At 31.8% G+C, this 18588-nt stretch overlaps 2 protein-coding genes across 3 annotated transcripts; one reads left to right on the forward strand and one right to left on the reverse strand.

Moving 5' to 3' along the window:
- Positions 1-1957: 1957 nt before the first annotated feature.
- On the reverse strand, positions 1958-6946 carry Bm7329 (Uncharacterized protein; the record flags this gene model as incomplete). Its single annotated transcript, XM_043082101.1, has 14 exons — positions 1958-2218; positions 2356-2628; positions 3284-3421; positions 3552-3713; positions 4003-4127; positions 4320-4479; positions 4693-4857; positions 5292-5412; positions 5476-5574; positions 5777-5904; positions 6013-6225; positions 6426-6562; positions 6640-6795; positions 6913-6946. 14 exons carry the CDS (start codon positions 6944-6946, stop codon positions 1958-1960), a joined length of 2172 nt encoding a protein of 723 aa, XP_042938035.1.
- A 782-nt stretch (positions 6947-7728) lies between these two features.
- Bm11149 (Uncharacterized protein) lies at positions 7729-16805 on the forward strand (the record flags this gene model as incomplete). 2 transcript variants are annotated; one of them, XM_043082102.1, is made up of 23 exons in its annotated part: positions 7729-7896; positions 8143-8219; positions 8591-8772; positions 9062-9174; positions 9363-9484; positions 9702-9840; positions 10156-10347; positions 10469-10660; positions 10899-10998; positions 11477-11559; positions 11789-11884; positions 12618-12710; positions 12996-13144; positions 13339-13525; positions 13887-14048; positions 14551-14639; positions 14732-14795; positions 14955-15125; positions 15471-15571; positions 15674-15821; positions 15949-16019; positions 16198-16337; positions 16579-16805. In XM_043082102.1, the coding sequence occupies 23 exons, from the start codon at positions 7729-7731 to the stop codon at positions 16803-16805; spliced, it is 3066 nt and encodes a 1021-aa protein (XP_042938036.1). The 2 variants fall into 2 exon arrangements, with proteins under 2 accessions (XP_042938036.1, XP_042938037.1); XM_043082103.1 differs by having other exon boundaries at positions 9074-9174.
- Between the last annotated feature and the right edge of the window lie 1783 nt (positions 16806-18588).

The following is an 18588-nucleotide window of genomic DNA, read 5'->3' on the forward strand; positions in this document are numbered from 1 at the left end:
TGCGGAAGAAATTCATAATGCCGCAATGTTACAAACAGATTATCTTGATTCAGTTTTCAACTAATTATATACTATAAGTTCATGTGTTATATTATTCTGTTCTACAAACATGAGTTGCTTAAACTTTTGCTTCATTTCGAGTTATAAGTAAGCAATGAATTTTGCAATTTTACATAGATAAATTAAAGATGGATTAATCTGGTTTTATTATAAATTTGCATTGTTAAGCATAGTTATTGTGATGACAGATGAACGATATGAATAATTTCATTTATCAGTCCGGTTTGTAGAAAAAAATGAGATGAAATTTTGCTTTAATATATATTTTTTGCACTTGTGTGATCCTCAAATGACAAAATAATTTCATTAATTTTTTCATTGAAGAAAACAAACTGTGAGGGAAAAAAGATTTGATCAGAAACTACATTTATTGAATTAACTATTGATATAAAAAGTAGAAAGAAATAATGTCGAGAATTTCAAAAAAGCCTTCGTTTCAGTAATACTACTCAATTTTGTTCTTTCATTCTTAAAAAGGTAACAAGCGCATTTTTAAAGTAGTATTAAATCTTTAAGTATAGCTTTAGGAAATCATACAAAAAAAATTCCTTATATTTTCCCCAAAATATAAAACAATTCTTCATAGTCATTTTCTTTTCTTCCCTCAACTTTAATATATTAATCAAATTTCAAAGTGAATGGAAAAATAGAGTCAAATTTTCAGATGGATTTTGATATACAAAAATAGAAAAAACTACATCTTCACGCCATCCCCAATTTGATTAGTTAATCCTCGAATTTGTTCACTATTTAAAATGCACCATATTTACTCATGAAAAAAATGCAACCTTGAAAATCTCGGAAAATTTTTGAGATAATTTATGTATAACTTATGAAATTACTTCAAACTAACTTCTGTTAAATTATAATCCACGTTAATATTAATCAAATTAAATCAAAAACAATTTGAACAATTTGAGTTGCAATGATCTTCGAATTACACTTATATCCAAAACATTATTCCAAGAAATTTTTACACTTGATGACAAACCAAACGAAATCTCTGAAATTATTGTCGTGAAGAATTATAGAAAACCCCAGTATGAGATAGAGCCTTTTAATGAGCGCATATTTGAATATGAATTCATAGTAGCAAAACTGATGCCAAAGGTATAAAGCTTAAAAAGTTCGGTATATGCTTCTTGGCCAGTACTACATCAAAAACTACGTGAATATCACACTGAGAGCTCTGAAGAAATGAAACTCTCAAAATTTCCACAATACAGAAAACCCCTTCGGAAATTGGATATTTCTATAACACCAAGAATCTACACTCAGTTCAGCTCACTGCACCACCGCGGGAAATCATACGCATCATTCGATACTTCCTAAGTGTTACATATGTAGTTTATAAGTGAAGTAATTAAAAGAAATGGTACCGCATTTGATAAAGTATCGGTCCTTCAGGTCATATTTAACTGCAACCAGCGTTAGCATTTTCGTGTAAAAATTTCTAGAAGTTCGCAATTTTTCTTTTCTATACGAATACATGAAGTTACAAAAATATTCAAAATGGTTTCACGGAGACCAATACAAACATGCGAATGTATAAACTGTTTGGCAAAATAATATTAAAAATTATGCATTTCGACATAGCTTTGTAAATAAACATAAAACTTGAATTTAATTGACTCCTATACACATCGGTTAAAAGGACACAACTAGCGCACAGAGTGCGTCTGATTGTGAGTGCCATAACACAAACTGAAATGTCACATCCTTTTATTCGTACTATCCCTTTTTACTTAATGAACGCACTTCTATCAAAATACAGCACATAAAAAGTTCGTAGGAACATAAGCAACAAAATAAAGAAATTCAAAAAGTGACCAATCCTACAGAATTTGAAGGAGTTTGTCCATACTTATTACCAACTACTAAAAAATAAAGGGAATAATTAACGATTCCTTTTTGTAATTTCTTTTTGTTTTTGCTCGCTTATGTCTTGATAGCCACCTATTTCCAGGTGAATGCTTGCATGTCCTGAAGTTATAATTCGAATGTTTTTGGAGAAACCTTGTAATTCAGCAAGTGGCATAATGCATCGAATAACATATGTATCACCGATACATTCTATTCCACAATTTGACACAATGCCTCTTCGCCTATAGACTTCTTGAAGTGTCATATCTGCATGCTTTTTACTTGTTGTAACTATCTAAAATAATTGCGCAAACTAAACCTTCAAAGTTTCAATTACATTTATACCTGTATTCAAAAACATGTTTTGATTCAATTACTCTAAGATTCTAGGAAGTTTTAAAGAACGGAAAAAAGGAAAGACTTAGAGAATACCTCAGCATTCATTATAGGTTCCAATAAGTGCGTGCCTGCCTTCTGTAAAGCCTCAGTTACACACTTACTGGCAGTAGCAGATATTAATGCAGGACTCAAACGTTTACCGCTCGCCACGAAATCTGTTAGTATCACGGCAATATCATAAACTGTGAAACCTGCTAATGGTCCCGTGCACAGGGCATTACAACAACCTTCATTAATAGCATTCAACCAATTTTCATGTATACCAACACCCGCATATTCATTATTATCATCCAAAAGTACTACAACCTAAAACATACTATTATACATTGATATGCAGCAAAAATGAAGAGATATAAATAATGCATCTTTATGAATATTTTATAGGTGATTTTATAGGAGACAGTTCATCTTTGATTTTTATAGATATTTCATTGATAGGTTAACTAGTACAATGGTTTTAGTAGGTGGCTGGAATTTGAAGTCCTGAACAAAGTACCACAACAGGTTGACGCTTGACCGCTTTTTAGCTAGTAACTACCCTACCTGTGGAAAAACAATGAAAAACAATAAATTTCTGGCAATTCTAGTATTTTGCACTTGAGCATCTTGATATCAACTATAAGTACCTTACAGTCAATAAAATTTCACGATTTAATTCTTTCAGCAACGATTACAGAACAAAATTATAGAACAAACGTCCCAAACTTATCCAAGTCATTACATTTTAACAGATTTAATTATACTAGGCAATTCCATGATGCAGTCATCTGCTGTACAGTCTTGATTCCTCTGGGAATTCGGGATAATGATGCTGGCAATTATCACAGAAAAAAGGCTAACTGCACAAAAAAGAAAGCAACACGTTTAATTTTAAATGGAATGAAAAGATTACAAGTATTTTTAACAACTTGCAAAATAAGATGTTTCATTTTACATTACCATTTATCTTGCAAAATTATACCTGCTTGAATTTACCGCTGCCTTTATTTGGTTTAACAGTGAAGGTAATTCTACATTCGTGCTTCAATTCATTACCAAATGTAGCATTTAAAACTGTGGTATTTCTAACTTCATTTTCAATTACTTCGCGATATGCGACCTGAGGCAAAATTTCATAAGGCATACAAATAAAAGTAAAAAGTTTAAGAAGTTATTCTTCGGTTTCGAATTTTCAAATCAGTTTGTAATCTATTTTTCATCGTTTAATAGTTGAACAAAAGAATCAAAACCTGCAGCGATCCTATGAAAACATTCAAGCCATAATCACGTCGAAGTCTATCTTTAACAACTTCAATATGTAGCTCTCCCATTGTACCAATAATCGTTTGACCTAATTCGTTATCATATCGCACTTGTAAGGACGGATCTTCTACTGCCAGTTCTTGTAAAGCCTATAAAGTATGTATTCAGAAATATTAGCAAAATACGACTATATAGAAATATTTGTCGAACAATATTTTTGATGCAAAATTTTGCAACATCATGCTGCAAATTTAAACTGCTTACACATACAAAAAAAACCACTGATTTGAAAATTTTGAAGACTTATTATTCCTTTTCATTAGAAACTTTCAAATAACAAAAGAAGTCAAAACTGAATTTCCCAAAATTTTATGAAATCTTATTCAACATAAGTAAAGCAATTACAAATAGAGATGAAAAATCATTTAAACTTCTTGCCTTTTCAAATTTCACATTAGCTGCTTCAGATGGTGCTTCGACGGTGCAAAAAAAAACTGGATCAGGTGGTTCAATGCCCGCTAACAAAATAGATTTTATGGAACCAACTGGATGTTCAGAATGACCTGCAAACTTGAAAAATGAGAGTTTCCTTTTGCTCTTCAAGAACCAAGCAAAATTTGGCTAAATTTATATCATACTCATTTTGATTAAAATTTATACCATGTCTATAAATTATTTCAAAATCTTTAAAATTTCATGGAAACAAGAACGGTCTGCATAAAATTTGCCGAAGTTCCTTTAAGAATGACATAAACTTTTTGCAGTTTGGAAGAACAAATTATGAGCTCCAGAAAGATCTTCATCGATTAACTTCAGACGCCTTTCACTTGCCATTTCAGCAGCTCTTCTGTTTGCAACAAGTGTATCACCTGTAGCTATACACTTCATACCTGTTAGAACAGCAATATTTCCTGCCTGTAGTAACAGATTCTTTCATAAAAGTTACAATAAAAATACTGAATTCGCTGATGAAAAGCCAGAAAATTTTTCTGATTAAGAGCACGAAGTAAGGAAAGAGTAGGCAAATTCAAAAACAAAACACGAACTTGAATAACTTGATCAAAAGATATTCCAGAATCAGTAAATAAATAAAAAAATATATAAGTTCGAAACCATCTGATAACAAACCTTGACAGAAGAAGTCAACTGTAGTTGATCACTATACGGGATATGAACATTAAATTTATTTTCCACACTATCCTTGTTAGCATTATATAATGAATCCATATTTTTGATTTCACCAGTGTAAATACGTGTGTAGGCTAGCTGTCCGAGCCTTTTGTCATGCCCAATCTGTAACATATAACAAGAGCAGATGAAAGAAATGCAGTAGCTTGCTAATAAGTTTTTTTACGTAAAACATAAAACAATAGTTTCTTATTTTTGTTTTCCAGATGCTCGAAATTTTTTATTAGATTAATCATTAAATGCATTTGGGAGGATAACCGGCTCGGTACGTTTTATCCATAAGTTGATCAAAACTGTGTATATAGAATGATGACAGATGAAAGCTTGAGCAATTTCACATTTCTATCATCAAAGTAAGTTAAAAAAAAAAATGGTTTCTGTGAGTGAACAATAGGGAACGAAAACTCCATCGATTAAATTCGACTGTTCTGAATAAGATATAATCCAGCAAAAGGATGAATATCAATTATTTTTGAGAAAATTTTTGTTATATATATAGCCATTACAGGTTAGCACAAATTAAATCACTACAAACTAACCTTATATACCAGGGCACTTAAGTCACTGCCAAAGACTTTATTAACAAGACCATTCTTCTCTGTTGGACATGGCAAACAGCTAATGACCAAATCAAGGATTGGACTTACAGTTTCTGCACATCTGCAAAATATGACAACATTTTTATTCTAGTTCGGACATAAGATCAAGACGAACGCAACCTACCTTAACGCTGATCCGCAAGCCACCGGGATAATTCGGTGAGTAAGTGTAAGTCGTCTCATAGCATAAAGTGCCTCTTCATTCAAAACATCATCTTCACTGCTGGTTTGTAAAAATATATCAGCAAAATGATCATCTAAATCCGCCAACTTTGAAAATATTTCTTCGCGAGCAGTCACCATTTGTTCAAATGCAAACATGAAACAGTTATAATCAACTATGTTACAGTAGCTTTTTTTAGGGATAAAATTTCCATATTATCAGTCCTGAATATATACAAGAGAGACAGAGAGAGATAACTTACTGGGAATAACCCTCTTTTAAATCAGTCCATTGTGCTTCGCCATCTAAGTCAAGATTCAAGTAACGCTTGTTAATTACATCAACTACTGCCGCAAAATGCTTTTCTTCATGCGTAATGGGTATACAGACCTTTAAAAAAATCAGCGGCATTGGAGAAACGTTAAAACTTAAAAGACGAATTAAAGGGAAAAAAAGTATCTTCTAGAAGTATAGGTAATATGCTGTTAAAAAACATACGCTGATAGGATTTTTTAGTCCCAATCTCTCCGTTATTGAGTCAACAGATCTGCAGAAATCCGCACCTTTTTTATCCATTTTATTCAAAAAAAAAACCGATGGAATTGAAAATTTCTTCGCCTGTCGCCACACAGCTATTGTTTGTGCCTGTACACCGGCTGATGCATCCAAGATAGTTACAACACCATCTAACACTCGAAGACATCTTTCTACCTGTAATAAACAAGCAGTTCAAAGATAGAAAGAAAGAATGACTTAAGCTTGATCTAAAATAATGTTTCGGAAAATTTTCGTAATTGCATATTTTCTGAATTGCCATATACAAGTCAACAGATAATTTCAGTTTATGATTTTGATCATTAGCAGTGAAGCTTGCAGTAAGGATGAACAAATTTTATCCAGTGCGTCCATACTTCTAGAGTGAAGTCGACATGTCCGGGAGTATCAATTAAATTGATTCTATGCTTTTTCCAGAACAATGTTACTACAGCAGACTGTATTGTAATACCTCGTTCACGTTCTAATTCCATAAAATCCGTTACAGTATTTCCTAAAATTATCCTTTAACCGTACCTTTAAACTCAACATAAAAAGTAGTGTGAAAATTTCAGAAAAATAATAACTGACCAGAATCAACGTTCCCCAAAAACTTCGTTGCACCAGCAAGATATAATAAACGTTCCGTAACCGTTGTCTTCCCTGCATCAATATGCGCAATAATGCCAATATTACGTATCAACTTCGGATCCACATTCAAATTCATTGTTTTACTCGAAATTGAACCTGAAATTAATCCATTTAACTTGTTGACTGTTTGGGCAAACACGGAATCAATCAACATGATGAGATGTCTTAATCAGTACATAACATGACGTTGGAAATGACATTAATGAGGTTAACCTTTTGGTATCCTTGGTCTGTAAGTGCACAACATTCGAATATTACATCTACCTGTGTAAAAGCACTTAAGATTCAGCTTCATCATTTTAGCGTTAAGTAATCACTGTCCCTTTCAAGACTATTTACATTCCTGAAACATTATCAGCTGATTAATATAATAGGGCTTCTTTTTAATTGACCGGAAAAGATGTAAGTACTGAATGATCGGTCATGATAATATTAACGGTATATTAGTAATAATGATGATAACGATTACAAGATGATGCACATGGAAGTTTACGATAGGGAGAGCAAGTGATAGCAGTGATGATAGTGATAATGGCATAATAAGGATGAAAGTAAGAATAATGTGAAAAACAAGGAAGATGGCTGACATACGGGAAGAAAGCAATATTCATAATTTCACACCCAGAAAGACATGGTAATGCGAGATATAACGGACCACCGTGGTGACGTGAGGAGGTAAGGAGAGTAATATTGACGTGTAGTTGTTTATGCGTACGTTCATGTCGTCCTTGAATTCATAATAACTTCATTTTTTATTTTCAGTGTTATCTTTTTGTGTGTAGCAATTTTGATATCTGCAATTTCCTGTAATTCTCGGCAATTTTCCTTCAGTAATTCATAATTCATAGTTTAAGAAATTTTATTGGGAAATGTTTAAAATTCTTTTTGTTTTCTTTTTTTCTTTTTCAAGCTTTTACTGCAAAGGTTGTGTGCTGACTTATTTGTCACAGGATTATGATTGAACACATTTTATTGGTTACTCTATTTTTGAGAATAGTTTGATCTTAGGAATTTGAATGAAAAATAAAGATGTCTGGTGTGCTGGATCGTTCCCATCTTTCACTGCCATTAAAAAGTATTACCACGAGAGATAATAGTGGTGTACCGGAAGTTGCGAACACAGATTCAAGACCGATGCAGCAAAAGCTTATGAAGAGTTTTAGCACGCCAGCAGATTACTTCATCCCTGCACCCGAGGTATTTACCTTTATATTTTTACCAAAGACTTTTAATGCTTAAAATGAAAATGACGAAAGCCTCTGTAAGCATTAGATTCTACCTATCGCAATAGTTTGTTTCATTACGTCTTTGGATCGTCTTTGGAAAAACAAACTTAAATCAGTAAGTACGAAATTCATTAGTAACAGTTTTATTTTCTGGTAAATTAAACAGCTGGTTTAATGTTTTCTTTTTATCCGTACGTCTGATTTAAATGAATTCCAGGACTTACACTTTTCGTCGTCGTCTTCCAACTCGTTAAAGGGATCCGGAAGTTATCCACCTTTAAGTCGTGCACAAAGGTAAGCTTTCGTGTTTTACATTTGAATTTCGAATTTTTTATTTTGAAAGAAAGGTTTTTTTTTTTTGTTTTGTATATTCTTTTAAAGAAAAACTCTCCATTTTCTTTCTGTCATCATTTCCCTTTCGAAATAGGTTTTCATTATATTAAAAGCAAACTATATGGGATTTTGTTATTTTTTTAATATTCTATACGGTTTAGCATGGTTTGTCATTATTTATTTATTTTTTTTTGATTGGATTAATCTCGTTCATATAGCTGTGTAGCGTTAAACTATTTTTAGTTGCTTTCAAGGTAGGTATTTGGATTTCTTTTTCCAAATTTCCAATTAAGCTTAGTTGTATTTTTCGGGTAGACAACTTAATGTTTCAGCATTCGAGACACAATTTCAAACGGGACAGCAAAGTTTTTCGGTGTCCCACCATCAGAAAGCTGCCAGTCTTCAATCTGTGTACCTGTCGATCAGAAGTGGAGTTGCCGCCGACTGCGGTTCATTAGTAGACATTATGGAAATCCGAAAGAAGACATATTTACACGAGAATTAAGGCTACAAAGCATGTTATAGCAATTTTAATAATCATTACTTAAATATGTATATTTAGAGTTATCTGTGAATTGATGGACCTAACAGAAGATTAGAATAACACGTAACAGCAGTTTTTTTTTTTTTTCAAATAATGCAGTTTAAAATTGTAAAGTTACTTGTAGTCAAATACCGTAGTCAGTTTATAACTTTATACCTTTTACCATTTCAACTTTTTCTATTTAATGCTAATATTTTATTAGCTTTCGAGAATTTAATATTCGTTTTGGAATTATTACGGTAGAAATAATGATATGCAGGTGTAGCTTCAGTTCTGGATGATCTGACGGATGTTCCATTACCATCAAAGAGTGTTACACCACAGAGCGAAATACATGAAGATGTATTTTTAACATCTGAAATTGGAGCCGTTGTAAGTTTTGAAACAATGTAGCAAAAAGGTTGTGATGATTGTAAGTTGTAAATATTTGCCAAAATAAGAAATATAGTAAGTGAAATGTTGAATCCTTCAATTTTACGAAAAACTCATTCTCAAGGAAATTTATTTTTTAATTTCATTGCTCAGTAGCAAGAATTTTTTCTTAAGAGATTAATTTTCAGAGAACATTTTGTAGAAGTAAATCGGTAGGAAGCCGTGGAAGCAGACTTATTCAGCAACATCTGGAACGACGCGACAGTGTTATAAGAATGATTTATGACGGAATTTCTTCCATAGTACAAAGGTTGCAATTGTAATTTTTTATCACATTTGTGTATTTGTGTATTGTAGGTTTAACCTCTGCTTTGTTGCCCTTGAGTGATATATGCAAACTTATTTATTTGTCTCCTCATTTTTAAACGTTTTGGTATAGTATTCAGAGACAGCTATGATTCGTGTAACATTGGTATTTCTTTTTAATATTGATTTTCAACTTTTAGCATCGAAATTATCTTTTTCAGGGGGACGTTGAGACCTAAAAAAGACTATGCTACAGTCAGACGTGGACGATCAATATCGAGCAGTTTTGCACCATTTTCAGTACAACAGGCTGGAAACATTACTCACATAAAAATTGGGCCACGAGCTATAGATGCCCCTGTCGGTAAAAATAATATTTCAGTAGATTTTTGCGCAGTATTAACTGTATTTGTTAATTTGGTACAATTTGCAAAGAGATTTTATGAGTTTTATGAATTTTATCAGCAGTAATATGGTAGTTTTTTCGCAGAGTTGTTTATCTGCAATTTAATTTCGGGGAATCTTTATTTCTTCATTTGCTTTGTTTCAACTTTCATTATTACATATTGCAAGACAATAAGTTTTAATTTCCGAATTTTTCTTTTTTTTTTTTTTTTTTTCTAAAAACTTTTGAAACTAGCGTCTTAAAAGTATAAAAGTAGTCTCAAATTTCAGTTGTTCGTAACCAATGATTTTGAAATAGTTGAAATTTTAATGCTTATGAGTAATGTATCATATTTGTACTTACCAGCAGACAGCATGCCTGCGGTCGTGGAATTTGCCATTGAAAGTCATCATTTGGTGAATACCACGGACGTATCTCAAAAAGAAAACAAAAAAAAAATTGGAGTTCCTTCAATGGAAAAGGTGAGCATTTAGAAAGGATTCCAGTTTTATCCAGAATCTAAGATATCGGATCATGTTTCAGATTGATATGGATTAAAATCTGTTCTGAATTGATGAAGTGATTAAAATATTCAATTTTCAGAATCACCCAGTAATTAATTTCCCGTCAGAGGTAGAAACTGCTGTTCATGTTGCACTTCCGAGGGAAATTATTGGTCAGAAAAAACCTCTGTTGCGTTCAGAATTGACAAAATATGATATACCTGTAGTTTCTGTTGTGAAACCACAAGTTCAAGCACAAACTGTTACTGACCGTGAAACGATGGGTGAAAAGGCATAAGTTTGCTACTATTCTTAATATCTAAACTTTTGGGTCAGTAATTGAAACACTTTAAGATTTAATATGTATCTAGGTTTTGTCCAGATTTTTTCAAGATGTCCCATTTGAATTTTGAGCTGAAATTTAGAAACTATAAGCATAGCAATGCAGAAGATAAAGAGATAGAAAACGAGTACAAGTTCAATAACTTAATGAAAATGAGCATTCTATGCTAATTCTAGGGTATTTGAAGGGTTCTGCACCGTTTTCAAGTACAGAGTCTATACAAGACGAAGTTTTCTTCGATTATACATTACCAACAGTTTCGTCTAATATTTCCGACACCGACCAAGGTATTTCCTTATTTCATTTTTTATTTTTTATTGATCTTTTGACCTTTATTACTGTATGTTTTTTTTCCAAAGAATTTTTTTGCTTTGTCAAAATAGAAGTGTCTTTTATTTAACAAAAAATTTTGTTAAAACACCAGTGTTGAAAGATTTCCATGTCTTCTTTTTGTTTTGCAGAGGGAGTTATTTGCAGGAGCATATCTTTCTATTTCACGAGTATTTTTTTGCATAGGTTTTTTGTTTTTTGCATTATAATATCAAAGTACAAAATAGATTACCAATTTAAAATATGGATAATTGAAATATATTTCATGATCACTTATACCGGTATCACTAAAATCTTGTGTTAGTTAAAATATAGGTTCTGTTTAATTTAAGAAATAAATAACCACTGAGCAGTTTTAGCAAGGAAATGCATTAGTATGTCAATGAGTGAAAAAAAGTTAAAATAAGAGTTCGAAAATTTTCTTCCTTTATTCAGAAGAGCAAGCGAATTCTTTGAGTATGCATCGCTGTCAAGAATTCAGTGTCGGGAGGTTTCCATCTGTGGCGAGATATAAAAAGGTAATTTTTCTCTGTGCTGCTATTCATCGAATTCCGATGATGATTCATTCAGTCAGTTGAAATATATGTACTATTTCTTTCATGAGATTTAAGAATTCTTCTGAATTTGATTTTGGATTAAAACAAACTTTTGACATCGATACAAATAACAATTTTTGAACTTTTTTTTTTGGAACTGCCTTTTGTCTCATTAAGTTTATCAGAAATTTCATTACTCACTGCCTTTAAGTTTTGCTCTGAAGACGATCCAGTAGAATCCGACACGGGAAATCGATGTGAAAATGGATCTCCAGAGAGGGAAATGCAGCTGCATTATTTGGATGAGGTAAAAAAATTAATTGCAGCAGCTTCAAGAGATTTTTGTGTTTGAAATAGTTTTATGAAGCCTACTTATGCAAGCATGTTTTTTACTTAAGATGTGTTTGACAAAAAGTAGTTTAAAAATCAAATAATACATGCAATTAGAAGTTTTGCTGTCTCTGAGCAGCCCCATTAATGCTTTGCCGCAATTTTTAGAGGTATGCTTTTAAACCCAATAAAGAGAAGCGAAAAAAAAACATTTCGTGGTTTTTCGAGAAATATTTCTCAATAATTTCGAATTTGCAAACAAATCATCAGCAGAATATTGTTTGCTTTTAGAAGTAGATCTTTATACGTTTATTTGATTCCAACTCTGCTGATCCTAGTTCATATTACCTCCATATGTAAATCTTAGTCGCCATCATATTGATCAAATTTTTCTTTGTTTCTCGAATAAAATGATATCTATTTTATTAAAAGCTACGATGAGTTTCTTTTCTTAGTTTCTCAACCTTTTTCTTTTATTTTTTAGCATATATATTCTTTTCTATTTTAGCATGTAACAATCAGATTATTTTGAATTAAGTACTATGTTGTTTCTAACTTATTTCCTTTCATAATAAAATTATTTTTTAGGAATTAATACCTTTTGCATCATTACACAACACTTTTCCAAACTCAAAAGTAAGCCCTTGCTATGTCATTTCTATGACATGGCTTCTGTGTCACTTTCCAAAAGTTTTTAGAAATTATTTCAGGAATGGCTGCAAAACATTCAAACCGCTAGTGAGAAAATGACCAAAAGAACTATAGAAACTTGCAGAAGCGTGCGAAAGAAATTATTGTTAGATGTAAGTTAAAATGCTGTCTAATCAACAATGTCCGCTTTGTCTATTGGAAAATGATAAGATTTTAGGTAGTTTGCTTCGTTTTCATATGCTGATATATTTGCTGTTATTATTCATTATTATTAATTATTATATAGAAGATGCTGGGAAATCGCTTCATTCCAGTGTAACAGTAGCATATTAGATGTTCAACCGAAAATCCATCAGCATCATTGAAATTTAGTTAAAAGTATTTTACATTTCTATGACTAAAAAATTGTCTCATATGAACTCTGGCGTTAGTTTTAGACAATCCATAGTGAGCTGAAATCAAGAAAGTATTCTGTTGCACATCGTCGGCGTTTTGGAAGTGGTTTTGGAATATGGCGGAAATATTTTCACCGAGCTTATAGGAAGGATGTTTATCAACTGAATAACGACACTTATATTGACTGTAGGTGTGTGGTTAGTGGAATATTTTGAAATGAATGAAAACCAATTTAATCAATTTAAAATAACCTAAAGATAGCTTCAAATAGTTTGAGTTACAGAATGATAAAGGACTGTGCGAGAAAGATGGGTGGGTAGCTATTACTTCAGTCAAAGTAAGATTTGCTTTTAAAGAAAAGTTTCCATTCACGTTTATTTTCAGGCCTTTCTTCACTTACTGGATTACCACAGTTCAAATACTTGTTACCATAATCAGTTTGTACACCTATGGAATTGGTCCTTGGGGATTCGGTCTTATGGAGAGGACAGCTGATGTTTTGCACACTACTGTTACTTTAAAGAGGGTCAGTATTTATGCGCAGCAAAATATTTGGCTTGGACCAAAATTTGTAAGTTTAAGTAGCTATTTTTTCTTTTAATTTGGTGTTTAAATATTTTTTTAAATTCTAATCAGTTCAGTTATTGAATTTCAACTTTTATCTACTTCTTACAAAAATCGCGAAATATTTCAAGTTATAAGAGACGTGTTCATTGGGTTGAAAAACCAGCTATTAATTGTATTAAGTAAAAATAAAAGCAGTAAACTAGGCAATCACGAGCTATCGTTAGGGCCCGTATATGATCATTCATCACGAACGATTTATTTTGAATGTAGATTTGCTAACAAATCATTTACTTTATAAAAAAGTATTATTTACATTGTAAAAAAGAAAGTATGTGTTGAAACTATGATATACGTTGAGTTTTGAGGCTGATTTGGTACATCTGGGTGCTAAATTTACACCTTGTATGCGCATGGATCCAAGAATTTTCGAACAAATTAAAGCCGATCGCAAGGAAGAAAATGAAACCGGGTGCTGTATTTATAATGATGGTATTGGTTGCTTTCAAACTGGGCGGAATACTTGTCCAGTATGTTTTACAGTTTATATTGCCACCTGTGCAGTGAGAGTTTTTGTTATTTTCTGCATATTTTTTTTTGCAGCCATTTTATGTTTAAAATTGTCCTCCTGCGCACCAAAACGGTTAAAGAAAATATGTTGATCTTAGTTTTACTGAAACTTAGCAGAGTATTGAAGACATTTTTAATTCAGTGCTTTTTATTAAGCTTGTGATTTCTTATTCAGGATTGTCAGTAATTTTTATTTTCTGGTGTTTTTTGATCTATTTAAAATTATTTTTCAAAAATAATTAGCAAACATTTCTGAAGTAAATATTTTTGTGCACAGGATCCTCAAGAAAAAAATTGGGGAAACAAAAATGAATTTGATATAGCGTTATGAAATATTGTCAATAGAATGAATGAAAATCTTAAGAGTAGGGTAGTAATGTTTAATAAGCGATGAGGAAGTATTAATGAAAAAAAAAAAAAAAAAGAATACTTTGTTAAGCAATTCAGATATCTAATTTTTAGTCTCTGATAGCCACACTAGCAAAGTGGAAAAACGATAAGCCAGGTCCAGATGGTCGCATATCGGGCGCTGTTTGTGGGCAAGATCCGAGGTATACTTATAAATTGTTCGTGATTATTTTTAATCAAATTTTGGTAGTATTTTTGTGAAATATTTTTCGAAAGTCAAGGAAAAGTGATACAGATATTGCGACGATCCAGTGTCCGTGAAGCCGTACGAATGGCCGGATGATATAACACAGTGGCCTGTAAGTTTATTATTATTGGTATATTGTTTTATTTTTGGACGATAGTTAATGAATATCGCGATGGAGCAGTGCCGGTAATTACCGGTAATTAGTTGCTTTAATGTGGAAATAATTATTGGGCAAATGAACAGTGTATTTAAAAATTTATTTTTTTCACAGACATGCAAACAGATGGCTTTCCTCGTACCCGAGAATGTGGTGCACATGCAGTGTGAAATTACTGGCCGACCTTGTTGCATACAGTTGCACGGACAGTGTCGTATAACTACCAGAGATTATTGTGATTTTGTGGAAGGATATTTTCATGAAAATGCAACACTGTGTTCACAGGTATAGTTACTTTCATTACTACTACTATTTATTACTATATCAGCTGGGAAAAAATCAAGACAAAGTTTTTATTGATAATACATCATGATAAAATATCGTGAAAAGAACTTATAGTAACATATCAAAAATGAAAGAAGGGTGCTAATAATATATCAGTATTAGTCAAATCACTGTTTAATATTAATTTTCACATAGTTCTTAAATTAAATCCTTCACTACTTGTCATTTGTTTTTAATTTTATTTTAGGGAAGCATGACGGAAAATATTAACAATGATTTTAAAACAAATGACATAGTCTTATTTCCTCAGTGTAAAAAACTGCCGTTAATATGAATTTATTACAGGTGTCATGTTTGAGCGAAGTTTGTGGAATGCTCCCATTTTTGCGAAAAGATCAACCAGATCAATGGTATCGCCTTTTTATACCACTTTTTCTGCATGCGGGGTCAGTTTCGTCATGTTTGTTTTTGCTAATGTGACTACTTAAAGTTTGTAAGTGAAAGCTTTTTATTTTGTCATGCTTGTACAAGTTTTGCTTTTTTTCCAGGATAATCCATTGCATTTTAACAATTTTTATTCAAATTCTATATATGAGGGATTTGGAGAAACTGCTTGGTTGGGCGCGCATAGCACTTCTTTACATGGTATCCGGCGTTGGTGGATACTTGGCTGGTGCAATTTTTGTTCCTTATAGAGTAAGCAAATTACATGTATGTGATTAATCGGGTAATCGAACAGCAGAGTTTTGACCAGTTTTAAAATAAGAGAATCGATGATTAGAGTGTATGCACTGCAAGAAAATAAATCAATTGAATATTTAAGCCAGAAGTTGGTCCAGCAGGATCACATGTTGGAATGTTTGCTGCGATGTATGTTGATGTGCTCTATAGTTGGTAAGAACTTTTTTTAAAACTTCCAAAAGGTATATAAAATTTCCAGTTTTCGTGGATTATAAAATTTTGATGGTTTTTGATGTGTAAGAGGATGATTTAATTTTGAAAAGTTAAAGATAATTATTTCTTACATTTATGTGTCTCTTTGATAATTATCAGTTAATTATGTTTTTTTTAGGAATCTTCTAGAAAGACCTTGGCATGCAGTTGTGCAACTGAGCTTATTTACTCTAGCGCTTTTTACTATAGGAACATTACCGTGGGTTGATAATTGGGCGCATTTATTCGGCTTCATCTTCGGAATTTTGATATCTTTAGGTGTGTTAATCTAAGCTTCGAAAATTCGACGAATTAATCCGTATGAATTCTTAAAATTGCGATTTGCCGTGATTTTATAAGTATCAATCAATTTTTTTCCGCAAAAGTTTGCTGAAATTGAAATTGTTTTTATCATTGGAAGATATAATATGCCATTTTTAATATCCATTGGATGGAATAAGTACTAGCTGAAAACTAAGCACATTATAGTATGTATCTGCTTGACGATTAATGTTTTCAGCTGTACTTCCATATATTCAGACAAAGCGTCATAATCGCACCCGACGAATAATAATTGTGGTAACATCACTTACCACCGCACTTAGTTTATTTATCGTTCTGTTGGCTGTGTTTTATTGGCCATCCGGTTTCAATTGCGTGTATTGCGAGTACTTCAACTGCATACCCTATACTGATCATTTCTGTGATAACCAAGGATTACGATTGAAGAACTGGTTACCTATATGATGCTTTCCCAATATGATTTCCATCATCACTTTATAACATGTTTTACTTTTGATGTGTTCGATGAATTTATTTTCATTATAGCTCTTTACTATCCTTTTTCTCCATTGACTGTGATGATATATTTATGTCATTTTGCAAGGAGTTTAGATTTTTTGAAACTTTTATTAGTTTAAATCTCATGAGAAGAATCGCTTGGAAAAAAATTTTTTTTCTGTTTTATTCTTTAAGCTTTCATATTAGGGAATTAGCTTTTATTTGCTTTATGATTGTTTTGAATATTATTCCAAAAAATTATTTCTATTCCATAAGCTTGTTAAACATAACAGTATTAGTTTTTTTTTTGCATATCATCTTCCGGTGTTATTATAAAGATTCGTTCGATCATAATTATCTGTGCGTTATAACCTTAAATCTGTTTCAAAAAATGAATCGAATCTTTCTTGTTATTTCTATTTCACTTAAAATTTTTAATTTTATCACTTTGTTCATCACTTAAAATTTTTAATTTTATCACTTTGTTCGCTTAATACATATGTGTGGCAAAGATTTTGCTTTGTCTTGTGTGCATTTTATATACTTCGTCTAAATTATGTTTTTTTATCTTACGAATATTTCCTTATTTTGGTGAATACATTTCAAACAAAACATTTATGTTAATTGGATTAGCCTTCTAAATTTTTTCGCCTTATTTAGTGCTGAAGTGTGATTGGAACTACCGAAACATATGATTTTAAAACTGTATTAAATGCCTGAGAGCAATGCTGAGGATAATTCTGTTTCTGTCAGAACTGTCTTACCAAATAGATGATAAATTGTTTTAAAAGACAAAATTTGCCTTAGATGTACAAATATATATATGTATGATAACTGCTTTTAAGCATATTGCTGCCTTTTGATTACACTGTATACTTTGTTGTTTATATTTATTATTGCACTTCTTAGTAAAGTGTCCGTCAAACCCTGTGTTTTTGACCTGTCCGCCATTATCAGATTCAATAAATTCTGACTTAATTATATTTGTGATAAATGGCCAAAAGTAAAGGTAGCTAAGACTCCAGTTGAATCCTATTCTTATGAATTTTCGTAAAGTTCAGTGGAAATTTCAATTGAGCCTTGTGAAAATTGAATTTTATAAAATGTTCAGTTAGGATTTGGTATTCGTCATTCGTGTGGCCGTTTTAATATATATACATATGTGTGTGTGTGTGTGTGTGTGTTGTGTGTTGTGCTTAGTGATATGGAATTATTGGTTAGAAGTGGTTAGAATTTTGGTATAATCAGGTCCTCAGTTATCTGAAGAATGAGTATTTCCAGCCTGTTGAATGGCCACAGTCAGTTTTAGCTAAATTTTAATGAACTGATGGTTATTTTTACCTTAAGTACAGTTCTTGTACAAACACTTATTAGAGGATTATTTAATCAGAAATTATACAAACTAAGTAAAAATTAAAATGACTCATATAATGTAACCCATAGAACTACTATGATTTTTTGTGGCTACACGTCACTTTTTCAGCCCTATTGGCTTGATTCATCAATCCTTTGTGTCAATTCGCTGACAGATGCTTTCAATTAATCGCTTATTGGAATCGATCTGTCTTTTGCAAATTTTAAAGACCATTAATACTTTGGTCAATGTAACTATCTGTTATCCAGTAAATATTATTTTCAATTTCAGATACTGGAAAAGACTGCAGTCCTATTAGATTTTAGTTTTTGTCAAATACTTAAGAAGTTAAATCTGACTCCATAATTTATTTTATACATCAATTCTGTAGACAAA

This window comes from Brugia malayi (genome assembly GCF_000002995.4).
Source record: "Brugia malayi strain FR3 genome assembly, contig: Bm_v4_Chr4_scaffold_001, whole genome shotgun sequence".
Classification (NCBI taxonomy): Eukaryota; Metazoa; Nematoda; class Chromadorea; order Rhabditida; family Onchocercidae; genus Brugia; species Brugia malayi.